General features: G+C 42.5%; 1 protein-coding gene across 1 annotated transcript; it reads left to right on the forward strand.

Annotated features, from left to right (window-relative positions):
* Nucleotides 1-1,068: 1,068 nt before the first annotated feature.
* On the forward strand, nucleotides 1,069-15,619 carry LOC115191597 (zinc finger protein 528-like). The gene is made up of 3 exons (XM_029749385.1): nucleotides 1,069-1,160; nucleotides 13,782-13,827; nucleotides 14,006-15,619. Exons 1-3 carry the CDS (start codon nucleotides 1,069-1,071, stop codon nucleotides 15,197-15,199), a joined length of 1,332 nt encoding a protein of 443 aa, XP_029605245.1. The 3' UTR covers nucleotides 15,200-15,619.
* Nucleotides 15,620-16,227: the final 608 nt, after the last annotated feature.

Here is a 16,227-nt window from a genome sequence, read left to right on the forward strand (position 1 = left end):
CCTTTAGTCGGAAGCTCTCGTAATGGGTGTCTTCGTAAATTCACTCTGGAGTGCCAGAGTGCGCTTTGGGCGTTCGTAAATTAAGAGCGTTGTCAGATTGTCATTCGTAAATTCAGAGCGTTTCCCCCCCGGAGTGTTCAGAGCGCACACTGGACGCTCTGGCCGATAAGTAGGGTGGTTCTGAGCGTTCTGACCTCACAGCGGCAGTCAAGCACCCAGGCTAACTGGCTAAATAACATTAGCTAGCTTGCTAGCTACTTCCAGACATAAATGAGAGAACACCTCACTCTGACCATTTTTCTCGCGCTAGCAGAGCTAGTTAGGCTGTTTTTATGTTATCTAGAGTGTTGGTGACGGTAACTGTGCTGCTGACAACAATTGAATAACTTTAATGACACCCGTCATATTCAATAGGTGTTGCGCGTATGTAAATTCATCAGTTATTCTGCGCTCTGGCACACAGACGAAAGTGCTCTAAAATCGGAGTAGATAAATTCCCTCTATGAACGTACCCGTATAGCAGTACCGTAATTCAAAAAACAGCGCGTCTGGCTTTTTCATTTAACTACACCCCTTGAGCTTTGACGCCAACAAATAAGAATTTATTTTCAGTGTAAACGGAAGTAGACTTTAATGTGGGTCAAAGCGAGCGCGCATGACCGGGGGGGGGGGGGTGCACAGGGTCTGAGCGAATCGAGGAATCCGGGACAAATGGAAAACCGTCGCGGTAGCTTTTGATAAAGAATACGACGAAGCAGCTGCTTTACAAGTGGGATGCACTGTTGAGTGCTACATCCCGAGGGGTTTGTGTTGATTGTACGGAGACTGTGACAGCTGAGAAGGCAAGAACAAGATGTATGTCAGGAGAAGTGCAATATTATCATAAGGAGACTCATTCTTGGAATACGGACGGGGAATGGAGGGAATAAGAGAGGCAGATGGGGTCTAAGAGAGAGGGAGGAAGAGGGTGAGCTTGAGTTGGTTAAAAATTGATGACAAAAAGGGAGATGGTTTGTTAAAGAAGAATGGTAGAATGGTAAGCAGAATGAGCTGAAGACAGGAGGAGAAATGGAAGTGAATGAGGGTGAAGTATCGGAGGTGGTTGGTGTGGGGAAGTTCTCGGAGCCCGAGGCTTGCACCGAGGGTCAGGATAAAGATGAGTCTGTGACAGTAGGAGTGAAGTTTTTGGAAAAAGTGGACCCTTGCCTTTTGGCTGATCCATTTGTGGTTTCAGGGTGGGTGAAAACAGTTGGTTTCTGTGGAATCAGTGAGGATAACCAGAAATTGTATTTTGATAGTTGTTTGTGTTTCTGCTGGTCAGAGGGAGCAGGTGCTTCGTGTTAAACAAATGGGGACAAGAGCTGTGAATTGTTTTGCTCTCAAGAAAAGGGCGCCATTGAAAGGAGTGATTACTGGGGTAGCGGTAATTGTGAAAGTTGACCAACTGAAGGGGAAGATTCCCGGTGTTTGTGATGCTCGTTGTTTAGTGCGACGCAGACAGGGTGGCGAGAGTGGTGAAACAGAGTCATTGTCTGTTCTTTTGGGTTGATGTTGAGTCTTTGCCCAACAAAGTGATGTTAGGATATATAAGTTATCCTGTACGAGCTTTTGTGACGAATACATTACTATGTTACAGGTGTCAAGCTTATGGGCATGTGGCAGCAGTGTGTAGGAGGGAGGGTCCAAGGTGTGCAGAAGGGCATGAGACAAAGGAATGTGTAGCATTGGGGAAAGTAGTGGTATGTGTCAATTGTAGGGGTGCCCATGGGGCTGGGGATCAGAAATGTCCCGTGCGAGAGAGGCAGGTTGAGGTTTCCAGGGTTAGAGTAGTGCAGAAGTTGGCATATGCTGAGGCAGTGAAGAAAGTAGAGGAAGATGGGTCAAGGGGGAAGAGTGGTGTGAGTAGTAGATCTGATCTTTTTTATCCTGCTGCTGAGCCACTTTACCCCTGATTTGTATGCATATAACTACCTCGTCTATCATTGATATTGTTCTTGTACATACTGTATATTTTATTTATATTGACACTATCTATTTCTGATATTGCTACTATGCAAGTAACCATTTGGCTGTACCGTTTACACCTGTAGAGACCATCCACTTAGCAAAATATTGATATATATAAAATGAATATTGATATGTGTGGTCGTAACATGATTTTGTGACATACCACAACAATATCATGTGACCGTATCAAGTGTCCACCACTTAAATATATGGCGCATGCATCTGTTTATGTACTGTACATGTGCACCTCACTCAGGTTTCAACTCAGGTTGCATGGCCTTAACTTAAGTATGGAATACTATGTGATGAGTGCATGTGTAACAGTATATAAAGTATGCTAATGTACAGGTGTGAAGGCATTTGGGCAGTAATGTAAAAATACTTTAAAGTATTAAGTAGTTTTTTGTGGTATCTGTACATGACTTTACTATTTATGTTTGGCAACTTTTACTTCACTACATTTGTAAAAAATAATAATAATAATAATTAAAAAGTACTTTTTACTCCATACATTTTCCTTGACACTCAAAAGTACTTGTTACATTTTGACAGGAAAATTGTCAAATTCAAACACTTATCAAGAGAACATCCCTGGTCATCCATACTGCCTCTGATCTGGCAGACTCACTAAACACAAATGGGTAGTGCGGTCTGCACAAAGCATCACTGGGGGCAAACTACCTGCCCTCCAGGACACCTACAGCACCCGATGTCACAGGAAGGCCAAAAAGATAATCAAGGACAACAACCACCGGAGCCACTGCCTGTTCACCCCGCTATCATCCAGAAGGCGAGGTCAGTACAGGTGCATCAAAGCTGGGACTGAGAGACTGAAAAACAGCTTCTATCTCAAGGCCATCAGACTGTTAAACAGCTATCACTAACATAGAGAGGCTGCTGCCAACATACAGACTCAAATCTCTGGCCACTTTAATAAATGGATTTAAGGTATCACTAGTCACTTTAAATAATGCCACTTGAGTAATGTAGATATGTAAACATGATTAATCTCATATGTATATACTGTATTCTATACCATCTACTGCATCTTGCCTATGCCGCACAGCCATCGCTTATCCATATATTTATAAGCATTTCGCTACACTCACAGTAACATCTGCTAACCATGTGTATGTGACCAATAAAATTTGATTTGATTTTCATCGTTTGTAAATGATGTCTGAGTGTTGGAGTGTGCCCCTGGCTATCCATCAATAAAAAAAAATTAATTGTGCCTTCTGGTTTGTATAATATAAGGAATTTGAAATGGTTTATATTTTTACATTTACTTTTGATACCTAAGTACATTGTGCCCCTGGCTATCCGTCAATAATTACATTTTTTTTATACAATTGTGCCATCTGGTTTAATATAAGGAATTTGAAATTATTTATACTTTTACTCAAGTATGACCATTTAGTACTTTTTCCACCACTGGATGTGGCTGGGGGTTATAGCATTTCTTTCACATGACCAATCAATTTAGACAAGTGTGTCTGGTTAAGCTATATCTAATATTGAAAAAATATTTTGATCTGGACACTTTCTGTTGACTTGGAATTTCCCTTATTGTAGGCACCTACCACTTTTAGTCTTAAGCACATGACCTCATGTGAATTCTTAAAGAGATGGGTGGGGCTGGCTTCAGAGGGTGTGAACATGCTGAATGGGTGTAGACAAAGGAGAGCTCTAGTAGGTACCAAAACATTCAAAGGCTGTTTTCTCAAAAGTGAGTTTACAAGTGTATCAACTTTCAAAGTAGAAATCCTTTCCCATTGTTACTGAAAATGTTGCGTATGACATACCATTTTGTAGCTCTGAGTCTCTACTTTTATCCAATGAAAAAACTTAAATTAAAATGTTGCTACATAAGACCGAATCCAGGTGGTGAGTCACACATGCTGAGGCAGTGAAGAAAGTAGAGGAAGATGGGTCAAGGGGGAGGGATCCTGAGAGGAGTGGTGTGAGTAGTAGATCTGTACCAGTACAGAGGAATAAACCAATAAGTGATATGTTTCAGTAAGATTAGATTTTTGGCATTTATAGCAATGGTTATCAACTGTACTGCAGGGATGGAACATAAGTCACAGAAAATTGAGGTTGTGGTGGCAGCTGCAGAGAGGTATTTGGGTGTGTGAGACCTGACATCAGAAGAGTTACAGGCTGTTGGCCTGAAATAGGACTACATACTTAAATAGTGGAGTTTTTTTTGTGAATATAGTTTTAGATGGTAGTGTATTTGTATTATTATTATTATTATACAGTTTTTTCAAGCAAAGTATAAGGGAGTTATACTCCAGTCTAGTAGGTGGCGGTAATGCAACATTTATTGGATGCCAACCGCCGTTAACCGTCATCGAAGAAGTAGTAGTAGTAAACGGAAGTAAACAGTGACCAATAATTATTTCCACGTTAGCGGGTGTATTGTTATTTAGACGTTTATTAACATCCTGGAACTCAACATATGACTAAGTTAACTGCACAGCATTACATACTTACCCCAGGTAGTCTTTAACTCGCGTTGGAGACAGGACTTGGTTGATAGATGTTATTTAGCTAGGTAGCCGCTAATGGATAACTGTATGGGTTTTCACACTCAAATAGCCTCCGTCATGGAGGTGCTAGCGAATGCAGCTGTGGCAGAGATCTGTAAACTCGTAGACGACGACTATGCAGTGTTTCGTTTGGAAATGTCTCAAAGCCAAAAAGAAAACAGGGGATTGCGGAGGAAACTACAGCTACTGGAACTGAAGGTGTCACGGGAACGCGCAGAGAGGACCATTAGAGAGCGCGTCCTTGCCAGTCGTCCCAGTAGTGTCAAGATCCTCGACCGATACAGAGGAATGGCAAAAGGTACATTTTGCATAAGTTGTCCCGTTCCCTTCTTGTTCAGATGTTACTCAGAATTGTGACTTGGTCAGTTTTTGGATATTATGCAATATACGCTTTGGTTGTTTTGGAGTTTTTCCTGGTCAGGTAAAACTCTGTGTCCTATTCGTAGGCTATGACAAAAGAGTGTATATATATATATATATATATATATACTGCTCAAAAAAATAAAGGGAACACTTAAACAACACATCCTAGAACTGAATGAAAGAAATAATCTTATTAAATACTTTTTTCTTTACATAGTTGAATGTGCTGACAACAAAATCACACAAAAATAATCAATGGAAATCCAATTTATCAACCCATGGAGGTCTGGGTTTGGAGTCACACTCAAAATTAAAGTGGAAAACCACACTACAAGCTGATCCAACTGTGATGTAATGTCCTTAAAACAAGTCAAAATGAGGCTCAGTAGTGTGTGTGGCCTCCGCGTGCCTGTATGACCTCCCTACAACGCCTGGGCATGCTCCTGATGAGGTGGCGGATGGTCTCCTGAGGGATCTCCTCCCAGACCTGGACTAAAGCATCCGCCAACTCCTGGACAGTCTGTGGTGCAACGTGGCATTGGCGGATGGAGCGAGACATGATGTCCCAGATGTGCTCAATTGGATTCAGGTCTGGGGAACGGGCGGGTCAGTCCATAGCATCAATGCCTTCCTCTTGCAGGAACTGCTGACACACTCCAGCCACATGAGGTCTAGCATTGTCTTGCATTAGGAGGAACCCAGGGCCAACCGCACCAGCATATGGTCTCACAAGGGGTCTGAGGATCTCATCTCGGTACCTAATGGCAGTCAGGCTACCTCTGGCGAGCACATGGAGGGCTGTGCTGCCCCCCCAAAGAAATGCCACCCCACACCATGACTGACCCACCGCCAAACCGGTCATGCTGGAGGATGTTGCAGGCAGCAGAACGTTCTCCACGGCGTCTCCAGACTCTGTCACGTCTGTCACGTGCTCAGTGTGAACCTGCTTTCATCTGTGAAGAGCACAGGGCACCAGTGGCGAATTTGCCAATCTTGGTGTTCTCTGGCAAATGCCAAACGTCCTGCACGGTGTTGGGCTGTAAGCACAACCCCCCACCTGTGGACGTTGGGCCCTCATACCACCCTCATGGAGTCTGTTTCTGACCGTTTGAGCAGACACATGCACATTTGTGGCCTGCTGGAGGTCATTTTGCAGGGCTCTGGCAGTGCTCCTCCTGCTCCTCCTTGCACAAAGGCGGAGGTAGCGGTCCTGCTGCTGGGTTGTTGCCCTCCTACGGCCTCCTCCACGTCTCCTGATGTACTGGCCTGTCTCCTGGTAGCGCCTCCATGCTCTGGACACTACGCTGACAGACACAGCAAACCTTCTTGCCACAGCTCGCATTGATGTGCCATCCTGGATGAGCTGCACTACCTGAGCCACTTGTGTGGGTTGTAGACTCCGTCTCATGCTACCACTAGAGTGAAAGCACCGCCAGCATTCAAAAGTGACCAAAACATCAGCCAGAAGCGTAGGAACTGAGAAGTGGTCTGTGGTCACCACCTGCTGAACCACTCCTTTATTGGGGGTGTCTTGCTTATTGCCTATAATTTCCACCTGTTGTCTATTCCATTTGCACAACAGCATGTGAAATTTATTGTCAATCAGTGTTGCTTCCTAAGTGGACAGTTTGATTTCACAGAAGTGTTATTGACTTGGAGTTACATTGTGTTGTTTAAGTGTTCCCTTTATTTTTTTGAGCAGTATATATAGCTTCCCTTGTCATCTATGTTATGACTGTAGGGCTTGAATTTTTTGTTAGGTCATGTGAATTGGAAACACTCAGAACAGGTTTGAAAGTCTTCATTTAATGTCTTAAAACCCATTTCTTCGTCTGATTACAGTGCTCTTCAGAAATGATTAATTATGTTAATCATGTAAGGCAGGGTTACATTTAACACTATACACAGTAGACTTTGTAACAGTTTTTGTAAGTCATAAAACCAGTAACTTTGTGTTATCCTGGTCTCCATCCATCCCACCAGAAGTTGGTTTCCTGGCGCTCACTGTAGTAATTGATTGCCTGTAAAATCCATATATTCAATCATTAAATCAACTATTTCCTAAAGTTTAGTTGAAAATAATACCCCCCCTTTTCATTAAGTATATTTTATTGAATATTACTCATTCTATTGCACTCTATTCTAACCAAACCTGCATTACCAGTTCATATCAGTAAGTTGGAACCGGTTCAGGGAACAGAACAGAAAACCGGAAAATAACGAAATTATATTTCATAGGTTTAAAAAGCAACTATATAATCGGGTACTTTTCTTAGGTTTGAACCGGTTCAGGAATTTATTTTGCTGGTCGGAACAGTGGAACGGAACAAAATAAATAATGGTTCTAAATGTCTTTGGGTTCAACCCTTGGTCACGATGCACGTGACTAGCTAGTCGAAAAAGACTGACGCCCTGATTGCTACCTGTCTCTGTATTTTTTTATTTATTATTATTTATTTATTTCACCTTTATTTAACCAGGTAGGCAAGTTGCTATGGTGACAAGCGAGCAGAGATAAGGCGGGGCTTTACCTAGCAGGGTCTTGTAGATGACCTGGAGCCAGTGGGTTTGGCGACGAGTATGAAGCGAGGGCCAGCCAACGAGAGCGTACAGGTCGCAGTGGTGGGTAGTATATGGGGCTTTGGTGACAAAACGGATGGCACTGTGATAGACTGCATCCAATTTGTTGAGTAGGGTGTTGGAGGCTATTTTGTAAATTACATTGCCAAAGTCGAGGATCGGTAAGATGGTCAGTTTTACGAGGGTATGTTTGGCAGCATGAGTGAAGGATGCTTTGTTGCGAAATAGGAAGCCAATTCTAGATTTAACTTTGGATTGGAGATGTTTTATGTGAGTCTGGAAGGAGAGTTTACAGTCTAACCAGACACCTAGGTATTTGTAGTTGTCCACATATTCTAAGTCAGAACCGTCCAGAGTAGTGATGCTGGACGGGCGGGCAGGTGCAGGCAGCGATCGGTTGAAGAGCATGCATTTAGTTTTACTTGTATTTAAGAGCAGTTGTAGGCCACGGAAGGAGAGTTGTATGGCATTGAAGCTCGTCTGGAGGAAAGTTTTTTTTAATTATTTTTTTATTTGAGAAAGTTATGGTGGTGCTAGAATCCATAAATTATTTCTTTCTGCATTAGCTATCCATCTGTTATGGTTGGACAAATGTGTTCATATTGTCTGTGTAGTTTTTTACTTTTAAGACAGGGACATTTGCTCCAGAAACATAATAATAAATAAAATAATATGCCAATGAAGTTTACTGGACTAATAAACTGGCTAACTAACCCTTTCAGGAACTTCAGTATCCCTAAGCCTTGGGTAGCAGCAGCAGATCGTTTCATCTTCTTTACCTGTGCCAAACACATTTATTCAGTGAGTCTAAATCAGGGGCGCAACTTTCACTGGGGATGGGGGGGACACGTCCCCTCCACATTCTGAAATTTCATCCCCCCCAGTTTTATCATTGGAATGTGATACAAAACGAGGCAACGGTGCGCTTTAGGACCATGCGGACGCCTCCAAGCGGTCGAGTAGGATGTTTCTGCCTATTCCCCCTCAGGAGACTGAAAAGACTTGGCATGGGTCCTCAGATCCTGAAAAAGTTCTACAGCTGCACCATCGAGAGCATCCTGACTGGTTGCATCACTGCCTGGTATGGCAACTGCTCGGCCTCCAACCGCAAGGCACTACAGAGGGTAGTACGTACGGCCCAGTACATCACTGGGGCCAAGATTCCTGCCATCCAGGACCACTATACCAGGCGGTACCGGAGCACCAAGTCTAGGTCCAAAAGGCTTCTTAACAGCTTCTACCCCCAAGCCATAAGACTCCTGAACAGCTAATCAAATGGCTACCCAGACTATTTGCATTGTCGTCACCCCCCCTCCCCTCTTATGCTGCTGCTACTCTCTGTTTATTGACTATGCATAGTCACTTTAACTCTACCTACATGTACATGTTACCTCGACTAACCTGTGCCCCCGCACATTGACTCTGTACCGGTACCCCCGTATATAGCCTCGCTACTGTTATTTAACTGTATCTTTTAAAAAAAATAAAAAACACGTATATAGTTTTTACTTAACTTCTCAGGGCTGCGTGGGACGCTACCGTCCCACCCACGGTTCACACTATTCAACAGCCAGTGAAAAATCAGAGCGCCAAATTCAAAACAACAAAATGTCATAATTCAAAGTTCTCAAACATACAACTATTTTACACCATTTTAAAGATAAACCTCTCCTTAATCCAACCACATTGTCCGATTTCAAAAAGGCTTTACAGCGAAAGCATAAAGTTAGATTATGTTAGGACAGTGACAACACAAGAAAAACCACACAGCCATTTTCCAAGCAGGAGAGGGGTCACAAAAACCAGCAAATACAGCTAAAGTTAAGCACTAGCCTTTGACGATCTTCCTCAGATGACACTCCTAGGACTCAATGTTACACAATACATGTATGTTTTGTTCGATAAAGTTCATATTTATATCCAAAAACCCCATTTTACATTGGCGCGTGATGTTCAGAAAATATTTTTCCTCAAACTGCCGGTGAATCAGCACAACAATTTACAAAAATATTCATCATAAACGTTGATAAAATATTAAACTGTTATTCAAAGAATTTATAGATAACCATCTCCTGAATGCAACCGCTGTGACAGATTTCAAAAAAGCTTCACGAGGAAAGCACACTTTGAAATTATGAGTACGGCGCTCAGAAAAATACACCTGGCAAACCCGCCATTTTGGAGTCATCTAAAATCATAAATAGCATTATAAATATTCACTTACCTTTGATCTTCATCAGAAGGCACTTCCAGGAATCCCAGGTCTACAATAAATGTTGTTTTGTTCGATAAAGTCCATAATTTATGTCCAAATACCTCCTTGTTGTTTGCGCGTTCAGTAAGCTACTCCAAATGTAGGAAGCTCGCCCAAAATTTCATGACGAAAAGTCAAAAAAAGTTATATTTACGTTCGTTGAAACATGTCAAACGTTGTATAGCATCAATCTTTAGGGCCTTTTTAACATAAAACTTCAATAATATTCCAACCGGACGATTCCAATGTCTTGAAAAACGTTATGGAACACATCTACCTCATCACGTGAACGCGCACCACAAAACTCATGTCATTTTCTGAGTCACCAACTTCCCGGCCTTCTTGTTCGCTCTGTGTTCACCGCAAAAGCCTGAAACAAGGTTCTAAAGACTGTTGACATCTAGTGGAAGCCTTAGGAAGTGCAAAATAAACCCTAAGTCACTGTGTGTTAGATAGGCAATGACTTGAAAAGACTACAAGCATTAGATTTCCCACTTCCTGGTTGGATTTGTCTCAGGTTTTTGCGTGCCATATGAGTTATGTTATACTCAGACATCATTCAAACAGTTTTAGAAACTTCAGTGTTTTCTATCCAAATCTACTAATAATATGCAAATATTTGGGCCCGAGTATTAGGCAGTTTACTCTGGGCAAGTTTTTCATCCGAAATCGAAAATACTGCCCCCTATACCTTGACAGGTTAACACTTATTTTTATTGTTGGTTAAGGGCTTGGAAGTAAGCATTTTACTGTAAGGTTACACCTGTTGTATTCGGCGCAATTTGATTTGGAGTGTATCTGACTGGCTAAAAAAAAGTGCGTCACGCCCACTTCTAAAAATCAATATTAACGTTAGCTGCTGGCTGCATAACCATATCTAGCTAATGTTATCTAGCTAGTCTACTATAGCTATAGATTGGATCGTTCTACCTAATTTTGGACAACGACTAAACTGTTTTTATAACGGCTTTTATTAACACATACTGTTTTCCATGAAAATGTGTGTTCGCTCTCTCTTGAGGCAGGCAGGAGAAGATTGTTTACACTAGATAATACAGCCACAAAGTCAGGTCCCACAGAACGTGAGCGAAGACGGAGGCAAATTGCGAGTCAAACAATGGTTAGTGCTATCCGAAATAATTGTGGCATCCCTACCCTTAAGTCCTAACCATTTTAACTGTCAACTTCAATTGGGTAGGGCCGTCCCAATGATCCATATAGCAAGGACAGCCAAACGACGAGGTCACAGAGTTTCTAAACCGAGACGCAACATTGCGAGACTTCCGGGAACCCTTGCGAAGCAGAACAAACAGACCAGGCCGGGGTTTGAGAAGTCGATTAGAGAACAAATACAACTTGAGATCAAAGTAGTGTCTTTGACATGGCACATGTGCAGTTCGGAGCGAGACCACCGTTAGAACCGATGACATGTTTCTGTGCATGAGTAAAGCTAGCCAACGTTGCAGTGACATCGCCTACAACCGTGATCAGGGATTTCTATTGGCGAAACAGTTGTTGCCTATCTCCATACTGTACGGTCTTTGACGAGGTGCTGGTGCAACCAAACTAGTTGTTGAGAGGCGTGGTTGATGAGGCTCTGTAGGCTCTAGCTAGGAGACCACTGTGACTGACAAGTGAATCCACCTGGCACAGCAAGTGTGGGGGCTACCGCGTCACTAGACAAACGGAGGAAAATAGTCTGAAATTGGGTGAGGTACTATGTAAGCTTGTCCAATAAGAAACGGTTGCATTCTTTTCAGTTGAATGTTTTTTTTCTATGACATGAACTAATGAATATGTCTGGTAAAACGCATTTGTTGCTGTTGCTGCTGCTGCTTGGAAGGTGTTGAAAAGTACTGGGGCAAATGCTGTCTCGCCACACGTTTTCCGACGGGTCGGGCTGGCCCTAGCCTTTTGGGGGCCCTACGCAAAAGTTAAGGCAGAGAACATTTTAGAGTTAATTTCCTGCAATTCTACACGTTTTGCCATGGGGTACATAGAAAATGTTTTCAAAATGCATACTTCCTCCAGATTGCAAAGTGGTGTGTGCAGCGCTGATGAAGCCTGCCTTTCCGTTGTCACATTTTGTGGTATACCTCAAAACCTGGCCGGTGAGTGCCTTCAGAATGTATTCATACCCCTTGGCTTATTCCACATTTTGTTGTGTTACAGCATGGATTTCATTATAGTTGTTTCTCACCAATCTACACACTACCACATAATGACAAAATGAAAACATGTTTTTAGAAATTTTAGCAAATTTATTAGAATTGAAATACAAAAATATCACATTTACATAAGTATTCACACCCCTAAGTCAATACTTTGTAGACGTACCATTGGCAGCGATGACAGCTGTGAGTCTTTCTGGGTAAGTCTCTGAAAGCATTCCACACCTGGATTGCGCAACATTTTCCTATTTATTCTTTTCAAAATTCTTCAAGCTCTGTTAAATAGGTTATTATTGCTAGACAACCATGTTCAGTTCTTCTTGCCATAGATTTACGTAAATTTAACGCAGCCACTCAGGAACATTCACTGTCTTCTTGGTAAGCAACTCCAGTGTAGATTTGTCCTTGTGTTTTAGGTTATTGTCCTGCTGAAAGGTGAATTAATCTCCCTGTGTCTGTTGGAAAGCAGACTGAACCAGATTTTCCTGTAGGATTTTGCCTGTGCTTAGCTCCATTAAGTGTGTTTTTTTTCTCCTAAAAAAAATCCCCTGTCCTTACAATAATTCCCATAACATGATTCAGACACCACTATGCTTGAAAATATGGAGTGGTACTCGGGACAAAAAGGGAATTGCTTTGCCACATTTTTTTGTAGTATTAGTGCTTTGTTGCAAACATTGTGCATATTTTGGAATATTTTTGTTTCTGTACAAGCTTCCTTCTTTTCATTCTTGTCATTTATATTAGTATTGTGGAGTAACTACAATGTTGTTGATCCATCCTCAGTTTTCTCCTATCACAACCATTAGACTTTAACTGTTTTAAAGTCACAGTTGGAATCATGGTGAAATCTATAAGCGGTTTCCTTCCTCTCTGGCAACTGAGTTAGGAAGGACACCTGTATCTTTGTAGTGACTGGATGTATTGATACACCATTCAAAGTGTAATTAATAACTTTACCGTGCTCAAAGGGATATTCAATGCCATTTTTTTATATAGGTATTGGAAAACCTCCCTGGTCTTTGTGGTTGAATCTGTGTTTTAAATTCACTGCTCGACTGAGACCTTACAGATAATTGTATGTGTTGGGTACAGAGATGAGGTAGTCATTCAAAAATCATGTTAAACACTATTATTGCACACAGATTGAGTCCATGCAACTTATTGTGACTTGTTAAGAAAATGTTTACTCCTGAACTTATTTATGCTTGAATACTTATTACTTAACCTTTTTATTTAATTAGTATGTTTAAGTATGCCAGTGACCCCCAAAGATCCAAATTTAGACCATTTTAAATTCAGGCTGTAACACAACAAAATGTGGAAAAAGTCAAGGGGTGTCAATACTTTCTCAAGGCACTCTATACTTTTTTTGGGGGGGGGGGGGCGGCACTAGTGGATGGCCCCCTGAGCAACTGCTTACGTCACTTACGCCTGGGGCCGGGTATGATGTAATAGTTCCCCTGATTACTTAGCTATCTTGCAAAAAAATGTATTTACCAGGCAGGTCAATTAAGAAAAATTATTCTAACACAAAGACACAATATCATATTCTAACCTGATTCTTGAGTTACTCAATTTGTTATTGTCATACTCAATAAAAAATAATGTGATGCATGGAACTCAATCAATCAATAAATAGTATATCAAGAAGTTATGAGAAGGGACATCCTTGCCACTTGTAGACAGTGTCATGTGTACAATATAGCGTTGAGCATTGACAGTAGCTAACCTAACCACCTCTTTTCCCCCAATCACTCTCTCAGGTGAAGGACATCTCATTGGAGGTCACAGGAGCTTTGTGAAGCCAGCGGGACACAACACATGGAGAGATGACCAACCAATCACTGTTGATGAGGGGAGTGGAACCTCAACCCAGGAAGTTATCGTGATAGAGGTTAGTGTCATAATGTAACATTAACAATGACAGTACATCAAATGTGGCCCGTTTTATTTCAGAAATGCTGCCCTCAGCTATTCATTTATTTGCCATAGGGGACTTTGTGAGACTACAGTACCACATTGTTATCCAATTCAACTCATGTACCGATAATAACCTCCTCTCTTCTTGTCAGTCTGCAGATGCAGAGGCTGCAGGTCCTGGGGTCAAGCAGGAGAGGACTAAAGGAGAGAAGGAACCACGGCACAGCAGAGACATCCAGACTGAAGCAGCGGCTGGAGTGGCGCCCACTGTAGCCACGGAGGACCTCGCCGCCGTGCCCCAGGCCAGGACCAGACGCAGCATCATGGAGGTCAGTGGAACGCCGAACGCCGTCCTCAAGTCAGAGACAGACACCGAGACTTTAACTGTAACACACAGGCTTTTACACACAGGATCTGACCCAGAGAGACTGGGGCTGTGGAAACTGGGCTGTCCTCCTGCTCCTGGCTCAGAGTATTTACCGCTATTTCACCAGAGCCAGAGGACGGTTAATTCCCGTGGAGATGATGGTGACACGTTAGACACTGGTGGTGATGATCCGACTTGTTCTTACACTACAGAGATGGACCCTGGCAACATATCCTTGGGTTTAGAGACACAGACTGATCTGTCTAGAGGGGACTGGAATCGGTACAGTAGTAGTGTATACTCTGAAGGGTGCCTAGAAAAGAAAGGTGAGGGTTTAGTCGTAGATGAGGTGACTGTAAAATTGGAGGGCGACGTTCCTCCCACATGGAAAGGTCACCTAGGAGACGGACACTCGCAGGGCAGAGATTTCTTAGATTACAGGGAAAGCTTAGAGACGAATCCAAATGTCGCCACCCACTCCCTTGTACACGCGTTCAAGGATCACGACCCAGTGTCCACGTCAATGGCACCTTCCGATTCACACAGCCACATCCTTTTCGATCAGGTATTGAACTCAAACGACAGGGCTACAGCCCAGGCTCAGGGAGGGGGAGCCACATCAGGCAATAGTAAAGAGAAACGGTTCCTCTGCATGTTCTGTAACAAAGGCTTCAGCTGCCCGCAGAAGGTGGAGATCCACAAGCGGGTCCACACTGGAGAGAAACCCTACAGCTGTACCCAGTGTCATGTGTGCTTCGCCCAGGCTGGTGACCTGAAAAGGCACCAGAGGGTCCACTCAGGGGAGAAACCCTACAGCTGCCCCCAGTGTGATAAGCGGTTCTCCCGCCAGGACCAGCTGAAGAGGCACAATATGGTCCATACGCGAGAGAGGCCGTTCGCCTGTATGCACTGCGGGAAGAGGTTCTCAGAGAGGAGCTACCTCAGGATACACCAGCAGAAAAACCATTCCACTCAATAGCTTCTGACGTTTACGTCAAACCCTGCATTAAAGACAAATATACATTCTCACGGTTGTCAGCAGAAAAGATCCACAGATACATTTGGAATAACAAGGGTAACAGATTTTAGTGTTGAACATTCCTGGGTAGAATATTGCATCCAGACATTGTGTGATATATATATATATATATATATAAGGCATATATAAGCCTTAAAAGTATGTTACATATTGTGTTTGTACTGTGTAGGCTATATGATGTTCACAAATGTCTATTTCATTACTTCTATTAAACTACAAAATGTTTTTCCATTACATTTTTAATGAGAAAATGTATGCAAGTTATACATTTTTTTGTTGAGACGTGTACATGTGGTTTTCATATGGTGTACTTAAAACTTGTTTGTTTAATAAACACAAAATGGGACTTTTTAATTCTAAGACTTTCATTGAGACTCTTTAGTGTCCATCACATCTGATCTCACCCTATTCTGCATACACCCAACAGTGCTTTATAACCAATATACACTTAAATATAAATAAATATACTTACTCACAAACAAAGTACTTACACTTACTGTACAGTTCAGAATAGGTTAGTCAAGTTTGTCTGATGATGACTTTTGACTTATCATAGCTGACTCATATTTACCCACAACATCATTTATGTCCTCCATGATGGGTTTAACAACAATGAAGTCATTCTGTAACTACAGTATAGGACTCAAACATAGTGGGGATGGGTAAACACTCCATGTTGAAAGTGTGTTTATCTGTGTGTACATACCTGAGGGAGTATGACTGTGTAATCTGTATCACCTGTCTCTTCCAGGAGGAGGGTCTTGGGAACCCTGAGGGGACCATGGTCATGGAGGACAACCAGACTACATCTCCTCCTGAACCCACAGAGGAACCAGCTGAGCAGCACAGGACCACACACAGTCTCACTGAGGTGAGCCCACTGTGAACTACTGTGTGAATGGTATTAGGTCAGAGCTCGTATCCACAAAGCCTCTCAGAGTCGGAGTGCTGTTGTCTTAAGTGTGGGA

Source organism: Salmo trutta, chromosome 4 (assembly GCF_901001165.1).
Source record: "Salmo trutta chromosome 4, fSalTru1.1, whole genome shotgun sequence".
In the NCBI taxonomy this organism is placed as follows: Eukaryota; Metazoa; Chordata; class Actinopteri; order Salmoniformes; family Salmonidae; genus Salmo; species Salmo trutta.